Raw genomic sequence first — 25062 nt, 5'->3', positions numbered from 1 at the left:
ATTCAGGAAGCAAGATTCATGGGGCTACAAGAGACCTGGAAATGTGTTGGGAAGAGTTGGATCTCAAACAGGAATCTGACCATTTCCTCCTTTCTATTCCCTTTCCCTAGTCATAGAGTCAAGCGGTGCTGAGAGTCAGCTACAGACGACATTTCCCAGGCAGAAACAAAAATGACATCCTTGTAACATGCCCAGCACTATCCCCTTTACAGCAGAGACCAGGAAATCCTAAAGAAATGCCCTGGAGTATTAAACATCGAGCAAGAAGATAAAGAACTGGATTAAAACCCAATTGGAAATGGAGACAGAACAAGATAGCGATGAAGGAGAGAGACAGAAGGTGCGGCCCGTGCTGCATCTGACCATTGTGGGCCCAGAAGGCGGCACCCAGGGGCAAAAAGAAGTCACCCTCCCGGAATCCCAGTTAGAGCAGAGGTACAACTAGAACACAGGGTGGAGACAGACAGCTCATCAAAGGAACAAGATGAACAAGGTGAACAAGAAACAGGCTGGAGCTGGGGAAGAATGTACAAATCAAGGCCTGTGAGACTTCTCATGACCCGGGGGTGAGGGCATCATGTGAAAGGGGCAGGGAACAACTCACAAGTAAAGGGCCTCAGGCCTTCAGAGTGGCTGTTGGAGACACTGGGCTCTACTACCCCACCCCTACCTGCATTACGTCTGGGGAGGAACTGGAGCATTGCCTGTACCTACCCCTAAATCTACTCGGATCATGCAAGTGAAGTGGGGCCTGCAAAGGGTTTTTTGTCTTGTTTTGTTTCTTTCCCACCTCTTTTCCCTCTCACATTTTCCTGGTAACCAGGGATAATGCCCTGTCACTCCAGAAGCAGTTCAGTGGGTAGAGAAGTCCTCCACGTACACTAAGAGTGTGCTCCGGGCACCATCTGCTAGCAGCTGCCATCCAGGCCACCTATTCCCACACAGACTGAGCCCAGTGCCTGAGGCACAGGTATGATGGACAGGATGCACCCTTATAAACTCAGTTCTTAATCGAGAAAGCTCTAGAAATCAAAGCTATGGAAAGAAGCCTAAGCAGAGGTGTATACATATGTAAATACATTAATTCATAAAAATAGAAGTATTGGTCTAGGTACATATATCTACAATGGCAATACATTGAGGAAGTGGATGGACTTTGGGCCTCTGATCAAGCCCTCCCCCAGTGCAAGAACACTTTGTTTTAACCACCTTACATTCTGTGATGCTCACCCTCCCAACATGATCCCTGAAGACAGAATGGGTGCATTAGCAAATGCAGTGAAGAAAACTGATGGTGCCCGGCTATCAAAAGATATAGCATCTGGGGTCTTAAAGGCTTGAAGGTAAACAAGCAGTCATCTAGCAGAGAAGATCCAAGACCACGTGGATGAAGCACACCAGCCTGTGTGGTCATGAGGTATTGATAAGATCAGATATCAGAATTCAGAAGACCCAAAACAAAACAAAAAACATATTATTGAGAACAACAGAGGTCAGGGCAGAGACCCAAAACCTATCCATAGACAATAGGACATCCCCTCACAAAAGGGTCACAAGGAAGGGATGAGTCAACCAAGACACAGTATAGCACTGAGGAAGCACACAATATTCCTGATTCTTTAAGGCTTCCTCACCCCCCACTATCAATGACCCCAGTCCTGCCTTTCAGTTCTGACTAGACCAGAGCATGTACACTGGTACAGATAAGAGCCCTCAACACACGGAATCCAGGGCAGATGAGCCCCTCAGGAACAGAATTGGGAGTAACCATACCAGCAGGGTCAGAGAAAGTGGGCGGGGTGGGGGGAGTGAGGGAACAATCACAACCAACACATAGCGCCCACCACCACCCCCAGGAGGGGGACAAACAACAGAAATGTGAGTGAAAGGAGACAGTGGACAGTGTAAGAGATGAAAATAATAATTTATAATTTATCAAGGGGTCACGAGGGTGGGAAGTGGGGAGGGCAGGAAAAAAGAGGATTCTAAGGGCTCAAATAGAAAGCAAATGTTTAGACAATAGTGATGGCAACATACATACAAATATGCTTGATACAATTGATGTATGGATTGCTATAAGAGCCCTCAATAAAATGATTCAAATTTTAAAAAAAGAAAGGAGCATGGTTGAAACAGATTGTGGTAGCAAGTGTACGATGCTGCTTGGTGTGACTGAATGTGACTTGATGTGACTGCTTGATGTGAATGTTATGGTAGCTGTAAGAGCTCCCAATAAAATGATTTTAAAAAGAGCTGTAAGAACCCCCAATAAAATGGGGTGGGGGAGAAAACAGGTCTTTTGTCTGGCTGCTGACACCCCCTGGGGCTCGCAGGCATTGAGACCAGCTCCCTGCCCGCAGCAAGAAGACATAACAGATTGTGTGAAACGCAGCTCATATCAATGCTTTACTTGGGTTTTTACAGCTTTCATTTTTGTTTGTTGCTTTTGTGTGTGTATTGGTTGATTGATTGATATTTCTTTCTTTTCCCCCTTTCTTTTTTTCTGGTTTTCCTTCTTGCTGGCTTACTCTCTGCCTGCCCCCCACCCCCCACCCCCTTCCTTTTCTTCTTCCTCTATTTTTACCCATTTTTTATCCCGTCTCTTTCTTTTTCTTATTTTTTTTATTCTGCCCTGTCTGATGAGGGGAGAACATTATTACCCCACAAATCAGCCATATTCCACACATTTATGACTTACTCCCTTACTCAATGGGTCTCCAGCATATCAAAAAACCAAACCAAACTCACTTCCACTGAGTCAATTCTAACAGGAAAGTCTGTCACTAAGTCACCCAATGGCTACACGGCAGCAAAATGGGAGTCCGAGCATTAGACCTCTGCCACAGCTGAAGAAGAAATACCAAACCCATGTTCTCCAGAGATGGTAACAAGCAGCCTCTAAAACCCTGCCTGCTGACTCTTCCTACCAAACATGAACCCGTAACAGAAGTGCTGTCGCTGCAAGAGAATATGCAGTGCAGCCTCTCGTGGTTAACTTTTGAAAGGGATGGGAATGGGAGGTGAGTGAGCCAGTCTGCCCCAGCCGAAATCCTTTACAAGATACCAACATATTTGGAAGACTCTACAGACACATGATGTGCTAGTCTATGGCCATCAAGTGAGCCCCCACTCAGAATGACCCTATAGGACAGAGTAGAACTGCCCCTGTGGGTTTCCAAGGCTGTAATCTTTACAGGAGCAGAAAGCCTCATTTTTCTCCTGCAGAGAGGCTAGTGGTTTCAAGCTGCTGACCTTGTGGTTATCAGCCCAATGCATAATCCACTGCGCTACCAGTGCTCTATTGGATTTTAGCAGAGGTTTGAAAAATAAGGCAAAGGAACAAAAGTCAGAATCCAGAAAGACACTCACTCATAAAGGAACATTTGCTGTTGTTACCGGATGCCTTGAGTCCTCACGGATTCATGGCAATCCCTGTCACAGCGGTCCGCACAATCCGGCACAGTCCATTTCTGCACGCGCACCCCAGCCTTTGAGATGCTGCAGTCCTCTGCTGGCGCTATACGGCATTTCAGAACAATGGGGGACACAGGAGATTTTCCACTCACGTGGGTGTCGAAACAACTCGGTTTTGAAATTGCTATTTATAAAATTGTGAAGCTAGGACTTTCACGTAGCACAGAAAGCTCAGCTCCAGATGGATTAAATACCTAAATGTCAAAAATAAAAAAGCCTATAAATATATAATAGTTCACTTGAAGGTGTCATTTATATTCTACTGGAGTGGAAAAGATTTTAAAAAGTCAACTCTATCGCTCTTGCTAACTATTGTGTTGGAAGATGAAGCAAGAACAGAATAAAGAAGCAACAAACCTTGGAAATGAATGAAACTCTTAACTGACAAGTAAAAATCTAAAAGAATTATAAATTTAACAAAGCTACAAAATGCAAGGTGAGCATGCAAGACTTCTTTGGTTTGATATGTTAGCAATGGAAAATGGAAATTAAAAATCGAAGTAAAATATTTATAATAGTATCAAAAATAATTTTTAAAGTTAGGGATAAAACTGACAAAACATATGTATAATTCTTATCCTCAAAATGACAGAACAATGATAAGAGAACTTCAAGAATATCTAAATAAGTGGCCAGATGCACTGTGCTAATATAGGTAGGAAAATTCAATAGCCTTAAGGTATCAATTATCTGTAATATGACGTATCAATGAAACGCAATCCTGTTCAAAACTTCAACCTGCTTTCTGTTTGTTTTGTTTTGCCGGTTCGGGTTTGTTCTTGGTTTGGCGGGGGAGAGGGAGGTCTTTACTAACTGACAATCATGGGGGCCTCGCACTATCTGGGGAAAAAAAATGACCGGGAAAAAAAATGATTGAGAGACGCAGCCTGGAGACGTTACTGGAAGATCCAGCACAATGGTCGCCCAAGAAGAACCCCAAGTCCAGTTCAAGCTCGTACTGGTGGGTGGTGGTGGTACTGAAAAACGACATTGGTAAAACGTCACCTGACTGGTAAATTCGAGAAGTATGTAGGACCTCAGGCCTTGCGGTCCATCCCCTGTGGTCCACACTATCAGAGGACCTATGCAGTTCAACGTGTGGAACACGGCTGGTCAAGAGAAATGCGGAGGCCTGAGAGATGGCCATGATCTTCAAGCCCAGTGGGCCATCATACTGTTTGACCTAACCTCCAGGGTTACCTACAAGAATGTGGCTACCTGGCATAGGGATCTGGTTCGAGTATGTGAAAACAAACCCATCATGCTCCGTGTCAACAAAGTGGACATTAAGGACCAGAAAGTTAAGGCAAAATCCACTGACTTCCACCGAAAGAAACTTCAGTACTATGACATTTCTGCCCAAAGTAGCTACAACGTTGACAAGCCCTTCCTTTAGCTTGCTGGAAAACTCATTGGAGGTCTCAACTTGGGGCTTGTTGGGTGCCTGCTCCTGCCCCCCTCCCCCAGAGGTTGTTAGGGACCCAGCTTTGGCAGCACAAGATGAGCATGACTTAGAGGCTGTACAGACAACCGCTCTCCGGATGAGGATGATGACCCATGAGAGAACAGAGCTGGAGCCCAGCGTCCGAAGTCTGGTGTTAGAGGCAGCTGTCCTGTGGTGTCAGTGATGCAGCGTGTTTGCCTCTCTCAGAGAGCTCAGCAGAATGCACTCATCTTTGGGATGCTGAAGGAGATGAATGGGCTTTGGGGTGAGGGTGGCAGTCAAAACCTTCTCTTTTTTCCTGGACCTGCATATCTAGCTGTTTGGGAACACATTTTTCTTTCTTGAAATGCAAATACAAGACTGCTACAGTCACATCACAGTGTTCAGTGGTGGCGTTTTGTTTGTTAACAGTCGTTCCTGTTCCTTTTCCTTAAAGTTGCATTTCAAATAAAAAAGGTTGAAAGCAACCACTGTGTGGCCTGCAAGTGATAGCTCAGTGCAAAGAAAGCACCATGGAGTTCCTGAGCCACCCAGGAAAGGCTCTACAGTGGTTCTCAACCTGTGGGTCACGACCCCTTTGGGGGTCACGCAACCATTTCACAGGGGTTGGGCAATTCATAACAGTAACAAAATTACAGTGATGAAGTAGCAATGAAAATAATTTTATGGTTGGGAGTAACCATATGAGGAGCTGTATTAAAGGGTCGCGGCATTAGGAAGGTTGAGAGCCACTGCTCTAGAAAAAATACCGGAAAACTATAACCAGTGATTCCCTGCAAGGAGGGAATATATTAGTGCTTGAGTAATTAAAACTAAATTTTAAAATTTTAAAGAAAATCAGTAAACAAAAAGAACGAAATTAAAATCATATATAATCCCCGCTTCCAGAAATAACCACTGTTAACCTCTGCCCTGCATTATTCCTATTCATCTAGAAATACACTGTTCTATGATATAACTGTCCCATAACATTGTTTTATAATATATACTTTTTCTTAGCTACATGATATATGATGGACATTTCCCCCACATAATTGAATTGATTATTATGAATGTCATTTGAAATACAAATACTTAATGAGATCTTGATCACTGTGCATTTTATGTTACACTTTATCAAAAAGCATTTCCCATGCCCATTAACACGCTCTTACAAAAGACGTACAACACACCATTGTATTGATAAACCATAATTTGTTTGATCAACTTACTACTGTCATAGGAATTTGGGGGGGGTGAATGTAGGAAATAAAAGCAATTATTTCTACTACTAAAATCTATAGTACTCTGCTACCTTACAAAAAGAAAAAACAAATTGCCCACTGAGGAGGTGGGCAAAGAACCTGAAATAGAAGTTTCAGAAAGGCAGAAATCCGAATGGCCAGTAAATATATGAGAAAATGTTCCTGATCATTAGCCATAGGAGAAATTCAAATTAAAACAACTATGAGATACCACCTAACACCCTCAAAGATAGCCAATTCAAAAAGTCAGAAAGCAACACGTGTTGGAGGGGCTGTGGTGAGATAGGAACTCTCGTCCACTGCTGGTGGACCTGTAATTATGTATAGCCACTATTGAAATCAATTTGGTAATATCTAAAACAGATGGAAATCGAGCTACCATATGACCTAGCAAACCCCCTACTGGGCATATACTCAGAGGAGGCAAGAAGTAAACCAGCCAGACATTTGTGCTCCAATGTTCATTGCGTACAGTTCACAATCACAAGGAGTTGAAACAACCCAAATTTCCATCATCTGGCGAGTGGATTAAAAACCTGTGGTTCATACGTACAATGGAGTACTACGCATTGCTAAAAAGCAGTGATTGAATGCATGAAGCACGTTGCCACATGGGAAGAACTGGAGGAAATTATGCTAAACAAAGTAAGCCAAGCACAAAAAGACAAGTACAATATGAGTCCAGTGAGGTAAGCTTAAAAAATGCAAAAGGAGCATAGGGGAAAAGCTACAGTAAGCATACATTCCTGGGGTGAGGTCCAGGTAGTATGGCAGGGGCTAGACCCAATCCAGGGATACATATGGCAGCCAACTAAAAAGGAGGGGAAAAGAAAGAGTAAGAAAAAAAAATAACATGGGTAGCTGGAGAACAGGGCACTAACCTGCCCAAGGAGAGGGAGAGAGGGACTAGCTAGCCTTCAACCCGGTGCACCAAGAGGGGAGTGCAACCTACCGGAATGAAGCAGGAAACCAACAGAGAGCTCTGTGGGGCCAGCCCCAATCCCAACTATGTGGACACCCCACCCCTTCCCCCCAGAATTCACTTCAGAGGACAGCACTGAAGCTACAGCTCAGGGAGAGGGACATGTGATCAGAGCACACAGGAGCAAAAGAAGAGGGAAGGAGAGAGAGTGGAGCACACCCTCCAAACGCCGAGGCCGCTATCCCTGCTCAGAGCAGCCAATGCACAGAGAGGGCCATTGGGCTGGCCCCACCATGGGACACGACGTCCCTGTCTGACCCATAGCACTACGGGGGACAACACTGGAGGCACAGTGCAGGCATTGTGCCCTATCAGACCCCACCACACAGGGGTGAAACACTAAGGGCATGCAACAGAACAGCAAGGGGACCAAAGCAATGAAGTCCTCAGGGAATACCAAAAATAGACTTTGGGGCCAGGGGGTAGCACCCCATCAGATTCAACTGGCAAAACTCCTAAAGGTCAACAACTATTTATAGGCTTGTGTTAGTCTGGGTACTTTAGAGAAACAAATCCACAGAAACTCATATGTGTGAGAGAGTTTTATATAAAGGTTAAGTGCATATCAAGAAAACATCCCAACCCAGTGCTGCCCAAGCCCATAGGTTCAGCGCTAGCAGGGGTCTCCACACAGCTGCTCCAGCACCCAGAGCTGCATCGGGGTAGGTCCATGTGTCTTCTCCTTGGGGATGTCTTACAGGAAGTGAGCCTTGGCAGCTGAAGCAGGGACCTGGCTAAGGCAGCTGCACCCTGGTCTGACCATCAGAAAGCAAGAGACCCGAGAACTAGAAAGGCAGGGTTCACCAGCCATTTATCTCTCTGCCCTTCAATGTGTTTATCAGCCAGGTTGGCACAATAAACTTTAAATATATTAATCCACCCATTGCCAGCTTGGCACCTGTACATAATTCTTTAGCCTCACAATTGCAATTAACACCTACACCTTAATCCTATAATCCTGTGAATATGTTCCCCCACCTATGAAAGTTTGTAAGCCAACCACTTCATGCCTTTATCCCCCAAATTTTGGGTATACAATTTTTATACTGCCCACTTACATCAAGCCAGTGCTCTGAGGAGACAATCTTTTTCCAACATGAAGAATTTTCATTTCAGTTGGAACCTTGTGAAGTCTGCATCCATAAGCAAAGTCAAATCCAGACAGGCCATCCATAAAGTCAGCAACAATATGCACCAGTTCACAGGCTCAAAAATCTCCATCTGGTCAGGTTCTGGTCAACTCAATGTGGGCTGCCTCACTCAGCCTCCACAGGGTGCCCGTTGGTCGCCTTGCCTTGAAACCATGGGCTCTCACCAATACTCAACAAGCCTAGCCCCCACGTGCTAGGTCATGAACTTTAGACCAGTCAACCCGCTCTCATCTTCTCCTTTTCCCCCCCTCTGTAAACCAAGTCCACAGGTGTCAGTGGCCAAACTCAACCTGTCTCTTTATTGCTGCATTTCTCCCACTTCCACTCAACAAGTAGTTCCAGATGGTCACCTAGCAATCATCTCAGCCTGCCCACAGGTTCCCTTTAACATTTGGTCTCAGAGAGGAGTTTTCAGATTTTTTTTTTAATTTTAACAATTTATTGGGGTTGATACAATTCTTTTCACAGTTCATACATATACATACATCAATTGTATAAAGCACATCTGTACAGTCTTTGCCCTAATCATTTTTTTCTCTTTTCTTCTTTTACGTTTTATTAGGGACTCAAACAACTCTTACCACAATCCATACATATACATACATCAATTGTATAAAGCACATCCATACATTCCCTGCCCCAATCATTCTCAAGGCATTTGCTCTCCACTTAAGCCCCTTGCATCAGGTCCTCTTTTTTTCCCCCCTCCCTCCCCATTCCCCCCTCCCTCATATGCCCTTGGTAATTTATACATCGTTATTTTGTCATATCTTGCCCTATCCGGAGTCTCCCTTCCCCCCTTCTCTGCTGTCCCTCTCCCAGGGAAGAGGTCACATGTGGATCCTTGTAATCAGTTCCCCCTTTCCAACCCACTCACCCTCCACTCTCCTAGCATCATCCCTCACAGATTTTTTTCCAGCATCTGACAAACACCATTGGTTCCTGAGTACTCCAAAGCACTGGGTGGCATATATCTTTTCAAAACTTTCTTTGCAGGCATAGCCTAAACTCATCTAAAGATCAAATTTTAATGGTTGAAAGCAGGTGGACTTAAAAACTTTATTTTCATACTTCCATTTTTTCCAGAAAACAACTGAGTAAACAGTGTGGCTTTATCTGACCTCTGGCCAGACAAAGAAGAAAGACTACCATGAGGGAGAGGTCAAACAGACATCTACTCTCCATCTTATGATTTGTTTCTCCAGTACTCCACTCCCAAGATACCATAATGTGTCAGTCTGGGTACTTTAGAGAAACAAATCCACAGAAACTCATGTGTAAGAGAGTTTTATATAAAGGTTAAGTGTGCATCAAGAAAACATCCCAACCCAGTGCTGCCCAAGCCCACAAGTCCAACATTAACCCATTGTCCAACACCAATCCACAAAGTCCTCCTCCATCTCACAAAACATACTATGATGCCGACAGCAGGAGGAAAGCCAAATCAGTGAGCATGTAAGCATCTCAGCGCTGGCAGGGGTCGCCACAAGGCTTCTCCAGCACCCAGGGCTGCATTGGGTAGGTCCATGTGGCTTCTCCTTGGGGATGTCTTGCAGGAAGTGAGCCTTGGCAGCTGAAGCAGGTAACTGGCTAAGGCAGCTTCACCCTGGTCCGACCCTCAAAGCAAGAGACCCAAGAACTAGAAAGGCAAGACTCAACAAGCCAGTTTATCTCTCCGCCCCTCAATTAATCCCACATGTATTCATTGGCCAGGTTGGCACAATAAACTTTAACTATATTAAGGCTTTTTGGTTTTTTTATCATTGGCTTTTTCTGTTGTTTTGGTTTTGTGTTTTCTTTTGTTGTTTTGCTTCGCTCTGTCTTGTTTTTGTGCTTATTATTGTCTCTGCATGTCTATCTAGATAAGATAGGTGGGATAAACAAACCAGAGAAGAAAACAATGGGACCAACTGTTCCAGGGAGGAAACAGGAGGGAGAGGAAAAGGTAGGTGGGAAGGGAGTGGGTTTTAATAAACCCAGGAACAAGGGAAAAAGTGATCTAGAATTGATGGTGAGGAGAGCGTAGAATGCCTGGGAGGGTTTGATCAAGGGCAATGTGACGGAGAGGAATCACAAAACCTGAGTGAAGACTGGACATGGTAGTGGGACAAGAGGAAAGTAAAAGGAAATAGAGAAAATAACTAGGAGGCAAACGGGCACTTATAAAGGTCTAAATATAGGCATGTACATATGTAAATATATTTTTATATAATGATCGTGACATAGGTCTATGTCCATTTATTTATATGTTAAGTATTAAGGTACCAGATGGACATTGGGCCTCTATTCAAATATGCCCTCAATGAAAGAACACTTTTGTTCTAATAACATGGCATTCTTTTTTTTTTTTTTACAGGGGCTAGTGTGAACGCAGTCCCCCACTACCACAAATTATGCAGTCGAGTTTCCCGCATTTGGGGAAATCACAGGGGTCAGCACACCCAGAGTGCAATGGATGAGCCTCGCCCTGGGAAAACCACCTTCATGATCATGTTGTCGCCCCTGTCATAACCTGGCATTCTATGATGCTCAGCTTCCTGACATGATTGCTGAAGACAAAGTGGTGCATAAGCAAATGTGGTGAGGAAAGCTGATGGTGCCTGGCTATCAAAAGATAAAGTGCCTGGGGTCTTAAAGGCTTAAAGATAAACAAGTGGCCATCTAGCTCAGAAGTAGCAAAGCCCACATGGAAGAAGCACACCAGTCTGTGCGATCATGAGGTGTCAATAGGATCAGGTATCAGACATCAAAGACCCAGAACAAAAAAATTCATATCTATGTGAATGAGGCAGAGTGTAGACCCAAAGCCCATCTGAAGACACCTGGACACCCCCTTACAGAAGGGTCACAAGAAAGAGACAAGCCAGTCAGGTTGCAGTATAGCACTGATGAAATATACAACTTTCCTCTAGTTCTTTAATATTTCCTCTCCCTCACTATCGTAACCCCAATGCTACCTTACAAATCTAGCTAGACCACAGCATGTACATGGATACAGATAAGATATGGAAACACAGGGAATCCAAAACAGATAAACCCCTCAGGACCAACAATGAGAGTAGCAATAACAAGAGGGGAAGAGGAAGGTGTGGGGAGAAAGAGGAAACCTATCACAATGATCTACATATAAGTCCTTCCCAGGGGGACCGACAACAGAAAAGTGGGTGAAGGGAGAAAGCAGTCAGTGTAAGACATGAAAAGTTTTTTATATATAAATTATCAAGGGTTACTAAGGGGGGTAGGATGGGAAGGGCAGAAAATAAGCTGATGCCAGAAAGAAAATGTTTTGAGAATGATGATGGCAACATACATACAAATATGCTTGATGCAATGGATTAACGGATGGATCGTGATAATTGCTGTATGAGCCCCGATAAAATGGTTTATATAAAAGAAAAGAGTGTTAAAAAAATCCTTTCATCTGTCCATGACTCTTTCCTAAGGATAAATTTTGTGGAATTATTGGGCGAAAATCAGAAAAGCCTTGTAATATTTCATACACATTTGATACAAACTTATTTCCAGAAAGTTTGAACAAATTTTCATTCATGCCAGTATGAGAAAGCCCATTTCTATGTTTTACATGGGAATTAACATTTTTGTCTTTGTAACAGGACCCATAAAAAGAAAAACAGAAACAATTTTATTAATGATGTTGTGCCTTCTCTATTTTTCTCTATATTCACTCTGTTCACTTTTCTAATTTTTCGAACTCTGTTTTCATGTCCACTTATCTTTTCCTTCAGAAGTCAGTGACTGATTTATCATGATGCTCTTGGTGGAAGACTCATGTCGTGGATGGCGGGGTGAGGGTGGGGGTGAATGGAGTTTGAAGAAAGTAATATTTCTCACACTAGCCCTGTCCAAACTGCTATAAAATTCAATGCTAACTCAAAAACACTTTGCAGAAAGCAGCCAGGAAAAAACACAGTGCAGACACATGGCCTTCTAGTGATTCAATGGCCCAAGCCTAGTATTAGGTGTTCTTATTTATAAAAGCCCACATTCGTGTGGCTCTTCTTATGGGTTCACTACCTTATCTGCATTATTTCGTAGGCTCCTCCCTTCACCCTACAAGACAGACACGCTTCTGAAACCCAGGCAAGATAAAATTCTCAAGATGGTAAGTGATTTGGCCCAGGTTTTACATATGCCCTTAATCTGTGTTTTCCTGGCCACACTGTGGGCATTCTCAACCATGGGTATCCATTCTTTATGGGCATCTGCTTGCTGGGTTCTGCCTGGAATATAACCCCCAAGCACGGTGCATGCCTTCATTCCTCCTCAATCACCCTCATCTCTCTCTCTCCAGCTTCTTACTAACGATGAATATCCCTGCTGGGACCACAGCAAGGAATGAGCGGGAAGTATTCAGTGGCTCAGTCTGTGGAATCCTAACTGTTGCCCTGAGCTCACTGGGCCAACTTCACGGTTTGCTGGGGAAACATCTGTGCATAAATGGGCCCCTTTCCACTTGCTGCCATCAATGGGCAAGGTGACAGGAATAACTCATTGTCTATGACTAACCTTGTACTTTCTTTGGGAGCAGTAGTTGGATAAAACTGTCCGCTGGCACATTATGACGCCATCCTTCCAGAGGCTTTCTGAAAGGTCAGCTATCCTCACCACGTCCTTCTGTATCTTGGTTACACTGACCCAAAACACCAGGCTCAGCAGGCCACCTGATACTGCACAGTGACAGGGACCATGACATTATTAGGTGATCAAGCTACTAAAGCTGAGACACATCCTCCTTTTAAAATGCAACATTAATGCAGGAAGGTCAACGCTATGTATCCATTACTGGTCTTTAAATTAGATGTCTGCGAGAAGGTTATCGTTTGGAAATAAATTGAACCAATTTTTTCCTCAAGCTAGTTGACTCTCTTTGAAGTAGAAAATAGAGCCCAACAACGATGAAAAACTCTCGCTGTTATTTTCACGGTACTCCGAAGCTTGGAGACTTTTTCCGTGTGAGCTGTGCTGAGTGACATTGTGAATGTAGACAAGTTATGCGCCAGACGACTCGGGTTCCTAGAAAGACACTCGTGAAGGCTTTCATCCAGTCTTCTCTTTGCTCCGATAAAATTTGCCACTCCACACTTCCTGTGTCGGTCAAGTACAGGAATTCAAAAGGAGCAAAGTCTTCCTGTGTGGTATCTCCTGCCCCGGTGTTCACCATCCTAACCTTGCCACCTGTGAAAGTGGCTTCATTAGGAAACAGGGTCTTTGACAATATTATCACTTACCTTAACATGAGGGCATGCCTTGGGAGAGTAGCCCTTGGTCCGATCTGGATGGTATCCTGATTTTTTTCTTACTATTTTTAAATAATATTTTTTATTGACATAGCTTACTCATTGCAATATATTCTCTTCCCATACCATTCAGTTGTTCAATCCCATCCGGTGGGGTTATACACTCATGGATGCTATCAACTCCTCTCTCACCTTGTCCCTGACCCCTCTCACTTCCAATACCCTCAGGGAACCATTATGCCGGTCAGTGTCTGATGGATCATCTCTCTTGACTACATGTACCCAGCGATCTTAAATAAATAAATGAACATGTGCAAATCTATCATGACAAAGGAGGTAGATCGTGTATGGACCATGATAGTAAGGGGAGGAAATCTTCAAGAACCAGGGACAGTTAGTGGGGCCACGCCACATGCTGGATTGATCAAAGAGCAGAGAGCCGGAGAGACAGTGGCCATGTGACAAGGGAGGTGTTCTAGAATAGCACTCTGAGGACCTACCGGGAGCCCCAAGAGACAAGGAAGGATCTCCCCAAGAGCCTTTGGAGAAAATGTGACTCTACTGACACTCTGTGTGCAAAACTCCGCCAGAGTCCCAGCACCTCCGGAGCTATGAGCCCACGCGGTGACCATGGTTGACGCCGCCTCATCTGTAGCACTCGGTTACAGCAGCCCTAGGAAATGAATAGAAGCTATTTGAGCCCCTGTTATGTGCGTGCTGCTAAGTGAGAATACTTCCTCCAGACTCCTGAGACCTTCCTATTGAGGAAGCTCAGAGAGTGCTACGGCTTTGGCCTCTTTCCTCTCCTGTAGTCATTCCTGCTGAGCGGCAGAGCGGTGACATCGCTGAGCCCCTTTGGGACACCTTTTCTCTTTTCCCGTCTCATCCCAGGGACTGTTTGCCCTTGGTGCTCCTTGTCCTTCGTGTTACCTGGGCACATAAACCCTCGTTAAAGGATGGGAATGGGATACCATTTGTGAAGTGCCTCCATATAAAAGTTTTTTCCTTTGGTTGTTTAACTTACCTGGTTTGACTGGTACATGCTCCCCAGGTTTGCTGGTTGTTACCTTTTGTCGTTTGCAACTCTTTCCTCCCAGTGTGTTGCTCATCTACCTTAATTTACAGGCTTTAGGGTAAATATGTTTTAAATGTCTTGAAGTCTAATATTTGTGTGTATCGTCATAAAGATGTATTTTAGCTGCCCATTTGCTGCTGTTTGATTTACATCTTAATTTGTTATAAACACACAAAGAGAAGAAGGATATGACTTGTTGAGGCCATTCTCAATGATTGCAACGTTTGATGGGCTAGGGTTTGAGCATACCCACATGGACCATTTCAATCAGAGTGGAAAGGGGGAACAACAAAGGATCCGGCAGAGAGACGTTCAGTGGGGCCAGGCCATGTGGTTAGGGTCTCAAATTCTATTCAGTCGGGAGGCATTTTGACCTTGGCAATTTGCAGAGAGTTCTATTGGGCCAGTTTGACTGCTGATCCCAGGTCAATGGCTGGGTGGCCTTAAAGCAGCAATATCATATATTAGCCTCCATGAACTGACAGTGGCTTTGTCCATAGGCAAGTGACTATATTTCTAGAGGCAACTCACCTCCGATTCTATCACTGTGTTCAAAGTGCCCTTTGCCATTTCATTCAGTGGAAAGTAACCACAGTCACAAACGGAAATACAACGTTCTACCAGGACTGCTTAGGAACTTTAAAAATAGACAAATAGTTGTGCCATTTTCTCAATATCTTGTTTACAGTGGCCCAACATACCAGCATCCCAGGGCAGCAGCCACCTGACACTGTCCAGTGACAGTGAGCCCCTATCAGTGACCTTCACTGAGCCCCTATCAGTGACCTTCACAAAGCACTTCATTGAGCCCCTATCAGGTGTCCAGCCTTCTACCAGCAACAAGAGATACAGAGCCAAACAACACAGAGATCTGACCTCCAATGCATCCCTTCCCAAGGCTCTTCCAACAGCAGGTAGGAAGCCCGCTCACGGAAGTAGCATGGGATGGAAGGCAGCACCGAGGAGGTAGCTGAGGCCAACCTAATGGAGAGAGGTTGGCTGGGGAGCTTCCAAGGAGAAGTGATCTGCTGTCTGAATCTTCAAGGTTTTCGGAAAAAATATCACTAAAAGAAGGACACAGAGAGGAGGAATATTCTGGTAAGAAGCAGCGGCCCGTCTGGAAGAAATGAGTGACGGAATTATAAGTAATCTAGATGAAGGGAGAGGAAGCAAGGAAGGAAGATTTCAAGGGATAAAAGGGGGACAAGGACAGATGACTCAAAGATCGTAACCCTGCTAGGGACTTTAAGCCCATAAGTGACTAAAGTAACTGGTCATCGTAGAGAAGTGCCTACATTGTCAGGAAGCAGCCCCAGAGGCAGGTCAACCAGTCAGAATATACATGCATGATGTTGGCCTAAAGGAGGTAGCAGCTGAGAAAGTCATTATTTTACTCATTCATCTACCTTTCATTCATTTGTTCATTCTTTCAACAGAAGATTTTTAGAGTCTGCCATCTTTGCCAGGCACTTTTAAGTACTAAGGATGCACCCGTAAATAGTAGAAAAAATGAGAACTTTTAAAACCTTTCAAAGTTGGAATTGACAAGAATTGGTGGGTCGTTGATTGTCTGGTTTTGTGGCATATGTAGGCCTTGGGGAAGGGGTGGGGACAGAGATAAGGGTGACTGCAAGAAAAAAAAATGAAATCTTAAGAATGAATTCTTGGTTTCTGATTTCAGAAACAGAAAAGGGTCGGTTTTAGGAAATGCGGGAGTCTGACAGGAACGCATGCCTGAGAAAGAATGCAGGCAACAGGTGATAGGTCCCACTCTCAAGTTAACTCATGTAGACCCATGCAGTACACTGTGGAGAGCCCGGGGAGTTACCAGGGAAGGGATGAGATCAGACGGGCTTTTTGGGGTTTTTTAAAATTGTTTTATTAGGGGCTCATACAACTCATATCACAATCCATACATACATCAATTGTGTCAAGCACATCTGTACATTCATTGCCCTCATCATTCTCAAAACATTTGCTCTCCACTTAAGCCCCTGGCATCAGCTCCTCATTTTTTCCCTCCCTCCCTGCTCCCCCCTCCCTCATGAGCCCTTGATAATTTATAAATTATTATTTTGTCATATCTTGCCTTGTCAGACATCTCCCTCCACCCACTTTTCTGTTGTCCATCCCCCAGGAAGTCACATGTAGATCTTTGTAATCAGTTCCTTCTTTCCAACCCATTTTCCCTCTATCCTTCCGGTATCACCACTCACACCACTGGTCCTGAAGGGATCATCTGCCCTGGATTCCCTGTGTTTCCAGGTCCTATCTGTACCAGTGTACATCCTCAGGTCTAGCCAGACTTGCAAGGTAGAATTCGGATCATGATAGTGGGGTGGGAGGAAGAATTTAGGAACTAGAGGAAAATTGTATTTTTCATCGTTGCTACATCGTACCTTGACTGGCTCGTCTCCTCCCCAAGACCCCTCTGCAAGGGGATCTCCAGTGACTGACAAATGGACTTTGGGTCTCCACTCTGCACTACCCCCCTCATTCACTATGGCAAGACTTTTTTGTTCTGATGATGGCTGATCCCTTCGACCCCTCATGATCGCACAGGCTGGTGTGCTTCTTCCATTTGCACATATGCACCCGTTTGTCCTCAGCGATCGTATCATGGAGGTGAGCACCCAATGATATGACTTTTTGTTCTTTGATTCCTGATAACTGATCCCTTCAGAACCACATGATCACACAGGCTGGTGTGTTCTTCCATGTGGGCTTTGTTGCTTCTGAGCTAGATGGCCGCTTGTTTACCTTCAAGCCTTTAAGACCCCAAATGCTATATCTTTTGATGGCTGGGCACCATCAGATTTCTTAACCACATTTAGTTGTTTACCTACTTTGTCTTCGGCAGTTGTGTCGGGAAGGTGAGCAACATAGAATGTCAATTTAATAGAAGAAAGTATTCTTGCATTGAGGGCGTACTTGAGTGGAGGCCCAATGTCTTTCTGCTACCTTAATACTAGACCTATAAATATATGCACATAGATCTATTTCCCCATCCTAATATATAAATATATTTGCATATGTACATGTCTTTATCTAGGCCTCTATAAATGCCCATTGCCTCCTAGCTCTTTCCTCTATTTCCCTTGACTTTCCTCCTGTCCCACTATCATGCTGCATCCCCACTGGGTTTCAGCAATTCCTCTTGGTTACATTACTCTTGATCATGCCCTACAAGGCCTCCCACACCCACCTCACCACCAATTTGGATCACTTGTTGTTCCTTTATCCCTGGGTTTGTTAACACCACTTCCTTTCCCCCCATGTCCCCCTATCCCATGTCCTCCTGGAACTGTTGGTCCCATTGTTTTCTCCTCCAGATTGTTCATCCAGCCTATCATATTTAGACAGACCTGCAGAGATAATAGCATGCACAAAAACAAGACAGAGCAAAACCAAGCAACAATATACAACAAAACAACAACAATAAGCCACTGACAAAGAACAAAACAGAACAAGAAAGAAAAGTTTGTACTTAGTTCAAGGATCATTTGTTGGCCTTTAGGAGTGTTTTCCAGTCCAGTCTGTTGGGACACCACACCCTGGCCCCAAAGTCCATTTTCAGCATTCCCTGGGAACCTTGCCGCTCCATTCCCTTGCTGTTCCGCTGGACTCCCCCAGTGCTTTGCCTCGTTGTGATGGGATCAGATCAGTTGTAATTCCCACACTGTGTCTCCAGTGCTGTCCCCTTCAGGGCCATGGGTCAGTGAGGGGCGTCATGTCTCAAAGTGGGGCTGGCCATGTGGTCCTCTCTGTGAACTGGCTGCTCTAATTGGGGTCATTGTCCTCAAGGCCTGGTGGGCCAGGTTGTGTTCCACTCTCTCCTCCTCCCTGTTCATCTGCTGAGATCAGACTGATGTTTTAAGGTACTTGCAAGAACTCATCCTTTTTGAAACCATATATTCACTTCCCTTTTTAGTTGTTTGTTGGTAATTCCAGAAAGTCTACAGCCCATGAGAATTTGAACTTCTGTTCTCTGTTTACCCCCACTGGGTCAAGATTCTTAGACGAACAGAATGTCAGCAATGGGAGCTGGGCACCATCCAGTTCTTCTGATCTCATAGAAATAGAGACCGTTATGAAAACAATAATAGTTCACCATTTGTCAAGGGGCCACGAGGGTGGGAGGGTGGAGAGGGAAAAAAAAGCTCATAAAGGGAAAGTAAATGTTTAGAATATGGTGATGCCAACATATGTACAAATATGCTTGATACAATTGGTGGGTGGATTGTTATAAGAGCTGTAAGAGCCCCAGTAAAATGATTTAAAACAAGAAAAGGAGGCAGATGTTCATGGAGGCAATTAGCCACCCATGCCTTATCCTCCTCATATTCCCGAGTCTCCTCCCTTTGTTATGCCAGCGGCATAGAGACTGGCTGCCATGCCTTAAATGACGACTTGCAAGCTTTTAAAAACCCAAGGTCCGTGGAATAAACTAATAGTAGAACAGAAGCACTAGATGTGTTACTAGAACAAGTAACTGGGATGTCCCATGTAACCATGACCCTAAACTTCCAAAAGAAGAGACCAAATCCCATGAGGTGTTTGGTTGCACCTAACAGTTTCATCGGGTGCTCACCTTTTGTGTTTCTGTTGTGGTAAATATATCTATCACATAACTCTTGCCAATTTTACTTTTTCAGGTGGAACTTATTGACAATAATTTCAAATACAATATTTCAATCACTATTAATCTTCTCCTCTATTCCACCCCTAGTCACCACTTACAAACTTTGTCCTCTAAATATTTGCCTCTTCTTATCTCTGTACATAAGTGAGATGACACTCTTTGTCCTTTTATAGCTCAGCATGGTGTCTTCAAGCTCCATCCATATGTAACACCCATCTATGTACCAGATTTGGGTTTTCCATTCAGCTGTTGATTGGCATTTAGGCCTCTTTCACCTTTCGGCTATTGTCAATAGTGCTGTTCAGAACATTAGTCTATATACTTCTTATGAGCTTTGCTTTCGAGTTGGGGGGAATAGCTTAGGAGTAGAATTACTGGGGCTTATGGTAGTTTGGGTTTGGGTTTGATCAACCTAGAAATTCAATAGATTAATAGAACCTGTCCTACTAAAGTGATCATCATGATAATATCCTTTTCTTCTCTCACAATCCTTCATGAGTCACTGATAATTTCGTTAAAAGGTATTCACAAATACAATTAAGTTCCCTTGAACAAAGCTCTTTCTTAATACTATTTTATTTCTAGAATCAAGTACACTCCTAGATTTATGGTTTAGCAGCATTTTGTACATATTCTATTTTCCATATTTTTAATTGACTTCACAAATATAAATACAAGTCCTTTTTAAAATTTGATCTCTGGAGGAAAATTGAACTGATTTTTATAGCATTTCCAGTGTGAGAATTAAATACCAGTTATCCCTAGATCATGACTAGGGAGTGTCTGACCTGTGAGCCATATTGTTGTTATTACATGCCACAGAGTTGGTTCTGACCCATAGCAACCCTAAGCACAACAGAACAAAGCACTGTCCAGTCCTGTGCCATCCTTGCAATTGTTCCCATACTCGAGCCCACTGTCGCATCTACGGTGTCAATCCACCTCATCAGAGGCCTTCCTCTTCTTTGCTGCACTGTACGGCCCTCAAAATCATCAGTACCAGCGAACAAAAAACACCTCACCAAAGAGAAGCCATTCCAGCCACCACATGAGGATGACTTCACTAAATGTTTGACCAGTATGGACCATGAATGATTTCATAAATTCCCGAAAGGCTCTTGGCAAAAAATAAAAAAAGATTCCCTACCCCTGCTCGAGATAAGTGAGAAGTAGCTATCATCCACTATTTATTAAAATAAGCCTAATGCATGCTTTAAGTGATTATTTGTTTTGTCGCCACTCAGAAACTTACTATCTAACCAGATTAATAACTGCTTTGTTGACACCTTGTAGTGTAGTGAAGTATTTAATATGGCCCGCCTAGCCATAGTTTTTTATTTTTAATCGTTTTATTAGGGGCTCATGCAACTCTTATCACAATCCATACATACATCAATTGTGCAGAGCACATTTGTACATTCATTGCCCTCATCATTCTCAAAACACTTGCTCTCCACCTAAGCCCCTGGCATCAGCTCCTCATTTTTCCCCTCCCTCCCCGCTCCCCACTCCTTCATGAACCCTTGATAATTTATAAATTATTATTTTGTCATATCTAGTCATCGTCTTTTACTCCCACCAAGTGACTTTCCTGATGAGTCTGGGTGAAGAAAATGGGGGGTGTTACTAGTAGGATGCAGTTGTGAGTAGTTATTAAAAGGTTAAATGTCATTGTCATCCTGCCGGGTATAAAATGAGCTATCTCAGAAGAAGGAAGGGGGGAACCTCACTCACTACCAGCAAGAAAGAAGAGTCAGGCGTGAAGCATGCCCTTTGGACCCCAACCTCCTTGATCCAGGAGACAGCAGTGACATCAGAGGAGCAGGGGTAGCAGAGGAGCTACAGCAGCAGATCCAAGGGCAAGAGTCTGAGCCAGAGCTGCAGACATCCCCGCCCACAGAGCGAAACGAGCTGAGTGTCGGGAGCCTCCACCTACATAAGTGGGGGACTAGGTTTACTGAACCATGCAGTGAGAGCTGAGTGCCTTCAAGCTGAAGCTGAGGGCAGAGGGCCGTGCCCTTGGGTCCTTATTAGCAGCCCTGAAAGAGCTGTGCAGCATCACCCTCATAAGGCAGAGGACAGGCCTAGAGGCTGAAGGCCAGAGAGAAGCCTGCCTGCAGATAGGTCACAAAAGAGACTGTCCTAAATGAATGAACAACTGCACTGTTCACTTCGCTAATAATGCCCATGGGCATGGTCTGGGAGTTGGGTGTAATCATCGCAATAAATTATCAAAGCCAGAGGAGACGTAGAGTGTTGTGGGAGGGAACATTAGTGTCAGAATAGGTAATACGTTTGGAGGGTGGAGGCACATATAACCCGGACTCCTAGGAATTGGGCCTGAGCTGATGCTGATGGCGATTTTCCTTTTCCCTTGTGAATTCAGGGAAGGTCAGATGCCAGATGCCATCCTCCTATGCCATTATTTTTCACAACCCTCAAGTCCCTTCTTTTTATTTTGCAAACAAAAGACTATTTTAAACACAAATACTTTACCACTTATTCTACTTCTTAAAAGTCTGGAAATCCTCTGGGAAGCTTGTCTATTTCCAAACGAGTTCATGGGAACAGTTTGGATTGCATCTCAATTCCTTCAATATTCTCTGTGATAGAAGAGTCCTTTGAAGCCTAAATTACCTTACAAAAAAAGTGCTTCCAGGGAAAGTTTACGGGCTGTCATTTTTGCCTCTATGAGAAAAGGTAGCTATTCCATTGAGGCATAATGGGATGGTGAGCAAATGTTCGACCCAGAGGTCCCCTCTAGGACTCTATTTAATGTAAATTTCTAGATCGTGTTCATTCTAGAAGAACAAAAACGTACTCAAGAGTCACACTTTTAATCTGTCATTTGGGAGTATTTTTTTACATAGTCTCATTGTACACTTTTTATACCAAGGTATTATGAAATGTTTGATGGAAGTGTAATGAAATGACTTACAATTGCAATATTAAAAAGTTTTCCAAGTCATAAGTGACATCATACAGTACGAGATTTTCTATATCATGCGAAGACTACACTACCAGAATCTGCATCTTCAATGCCACCCCTGAGCATCAGGGCGCTGCAGCAGAAGCAACCTGAAAGAGATTGTAAAGTTCTGTCGCCACTGTAGATTTGAAGGACACCTCTACTTCTAATCATCAGGAACGATAGTAGACACCATGGTATTGTTAATCTCACTGCTCGCAGAGGCTGACGTGAGTTGGATACTTTTATCTGTAGTTGGGACTCGTCCCCCAACAATTTCATTGGTGTTCCTCTTTGGCCTCAGGAGAATAATGAAGCACTTGGGAGCAAATATGCAACCCAACAAACCGTAGCTGGACGCCAAGATGGCAAATATTTCCACAGCCACTTTGAACTTGCCTTTGGTGCTCAAGTAAGCAGGGACAAAAGAAATCCAGACAATGAAAAAGACCAGCATCCCAAAGGTGATGCATTTTCCTTCATAGTAATTATCTGGCAACTGGCGAGCCACAAAGGTAGTAAGGAAGCAAAGCAAGGCCAGGAAGACATCGACCCCAAAAATGAAACATAGAAATTCTAGGGAGCCCTCATTGCATTCCAGAATGATCTTTATATTTTGAGAATCTATGTTCTTGTACACCTTTGGGGGCGCCAAGGCCAAGTAGGCTATGCATACGCCAATCTCAATTAGAAGAGAGATCAATACAATGACTTTCCGATAAAGGGGACGGATGGACGTAAGCTGGGTTTTGGATTTGGAGATTCTGTAGGCTAAAAAAAGTGAAATGGTCTTGCCAAGGATGCAAGAGAGACAAAGAGAAAACCCAAGTGCCAGAATGATCTGGCGGGCCTTGCAGGACCAGTCGTATGGCCTGCCAATGAAGAGCATGGACGAAAGGACCGTAATGCCCAGTGAAACCTGAATGAGGAAACTCAGCCCCCGGTCATTGGCATTCACCAGGGGGGTGTGCCTGTACAGCACATACACAATTATGACTGCAGAAACCACCAGGGCCCCAAAGATGGACAGAATGACAAGTGTGAATCCTAAGGCCTCGTCATAAGCAAGGAACTCCACTTCTTTCAGGACACACTTGCTCTTTTGTGCATTTGACCAATAGTCTTCATCACACTGCGTACACTCCCTTTGACCTGTTGAACCAAGAACAGACAAGAAATTAATCCCATGCTCTCCTTCAAAGCCCTAGAACAAACACTCTTTGAAAATCCATGTCTGCCACATTATTACAGAAGTGCTACAACAGCCTTAGATTGTCCAGAGAATATTACAGATAGCGAATTCTTCACAACAGCGGAAAGTCAATCTTCTTTCTTGATTCCACTCTTTCCTCCATGGGCCATTTCATTAAGAGGCTCTTTCATTCTCTTCCAATTATCTAATTGAGAAGAAAAATGTCTATCTTCATGAAGCCCGGAACAATCCATAAAGGATTAAACAAACATATAAAAATCAAAGCCACAAAGGTGAAGCACCAAGAAGAGTGCAGCAGGGATGAGGCTGACTCAAACACAAGTGGTTTGGGTCCTCCATTCACACCACTGTTTTCTCCTAAAGAGAATGTGGCTTTGCCCACTCAGCCTTCCCCAGGCCACCTTCTGAGGGAGTTGTTACTCATTTGTCCATTTGAGAAAATGAGTAGAAAAGAAGGAGGGAAGCAAAAGCCACCACCGTGTTGACAGGCTGAGAAGCCGTTTTGGCAGTCAGTAAAGGCAGAGGCGCCAAGGGAGAACACTGGGACCTGAGAAACAATTATTTGAGATGGGTGATGGTAGAACATAAAATAGAGATCGTCGATATTCTCTGAGAGATGCAGGTAATGATTAATGGCTGTTTGGTGGTATTTCTCGGGGTGTACGTCTATGAGGGACTAGGCCTATGGGAGCCAGGGGCTTTAAAACTTATTATTCTTGTTTTCCATTTGAGAGGATTTTCCTCCTTTAATTGCATTCTATTTCATTTGAGGACCGTTTGGTGAAAGATAAGAGTAATATGTGTCTTCTTTAACGGAAGGGTTTATCCCTAAACATCTAAAAATATGAGAACTCTTTCTTTAAATACATCTGCTAAGGGTAAGCACATAAAATATGCAGAATTCATAGAATAAGAGCTGCAAGATTCATCTGTCCAACAACTTCAACTATTGCTACATTAAGTCAATATCTTTAGGGATGGGAATGCATGCCTCTTCTAGGCTTCAGTTCAACTCAAACTCACGGCCATCAGTCACTGCAGATTGCAGTCCAATTGTTAGCCACTATGCCAACAGGGCTCCTGTATTGCCTCATCTAATTCCAGATCTTCTAGTTCCAAATTAGAGATGACCAAAAACCTAACAAACCCACCACCATAGAGTCGGTTCCAACTCAGTAACTTTATAGAACAGCGAAGGGCTGTTCCTTGCATTTGATTTCCAAGACTATTAATCTTTACATGAGCTGGCGGCTTAGCTTCGCCATTCTCTCAAAGAGCAGTGAATGGGCTTCTACCACCTACTTTGCAGTTAGGAGCCGATGCTTGCCTCACAGAATTCCAGGGCTCCTGGGACGAGAGAGTAGACTGGAACTCATTTTTTTTTTTACCAATTATGAACACACTACTATTTGCTCTACTTGAAGAACCTAAATAAACTTAAATACTTTTATGAATTCATTTTCTCATATTTTGTATTTCATATAGTTCGAATCAATTTCAACTCCTAGCAACCCTATAGAAAAGGATGGAACTGCCCCTGTGGGTTTCTGAGACTGCAACTCTTTATGGGAATAGAATGCTTCATCTTTCTCCTAAGGAGCAGCTGGTGTT

The 25062-nt window shown here is 43.8% G+C and overlaps 1 protein-coding gene, 1 non-coding gene and 1 pseudogene across 2 annotated transcripts in view; 1 reads left to right on the top strand and 2 right to left on the bottom strand.

Annotated features, from left to right (window-relative positions):
• Positions 1-4390: 4390 nt before the first annotated feature.
• LOC142446089 (GTP-binding nuclear protein Ran-like) lies at positions 4391-5035 on the top strand (annotated as a pseudogene).
• A 5613-nt stretch (positions 5036-10648) lies between these two features.
• Positions 10649-10806, bottom strand: LOC142447345 (U1 spliceosomal RNA). Its single transcript, XR_012784086.1, has one exon. It is a non-coding gene; the product is annotated as a U1 spliceosomal RNA (small nuclear RNA).
• Positions 10807-22404: 11598 nt separating this feature from the next.
• Positions 22405-25062, bottom strand: part of LOC142446088 (vomeronasal type-2 receptor 1-like) — a 28659-nt gene continuing 26001 nt past the window's right edge. The window contains exon 7 of the mRNA XM_075547869.1: positions 22405-23390. Within this exon, the coding sequence (XP_075403984.1) occupies positions 22405-23390 (986 nt within the window). The remainder of the gene's footprint in view (positions 23391-25062) is intronic.

Source organism: Tenrec ecaudatus, chromosome 4, assembly GCF_050624435.1.
Source record: "Tenrec ecaudatus isolate mTenEca1 chromosome 4, mTenEca1.hap1, whole genome shotgun sequence".
In the NCBI taxonomy this organism is placed as follows: domain Eukaryota; kingdom Metazoa; phylum Chordata; class Mammalia; order Afrosoricida; family Tenrecidae; genus Tenrec; species Tenrec ecaudatus.
The sequence above is the reverse complement of the archived record's forward strand: the minus strand, read 5'-3'. Positions and strand labels throughout refer to the sequence as shown.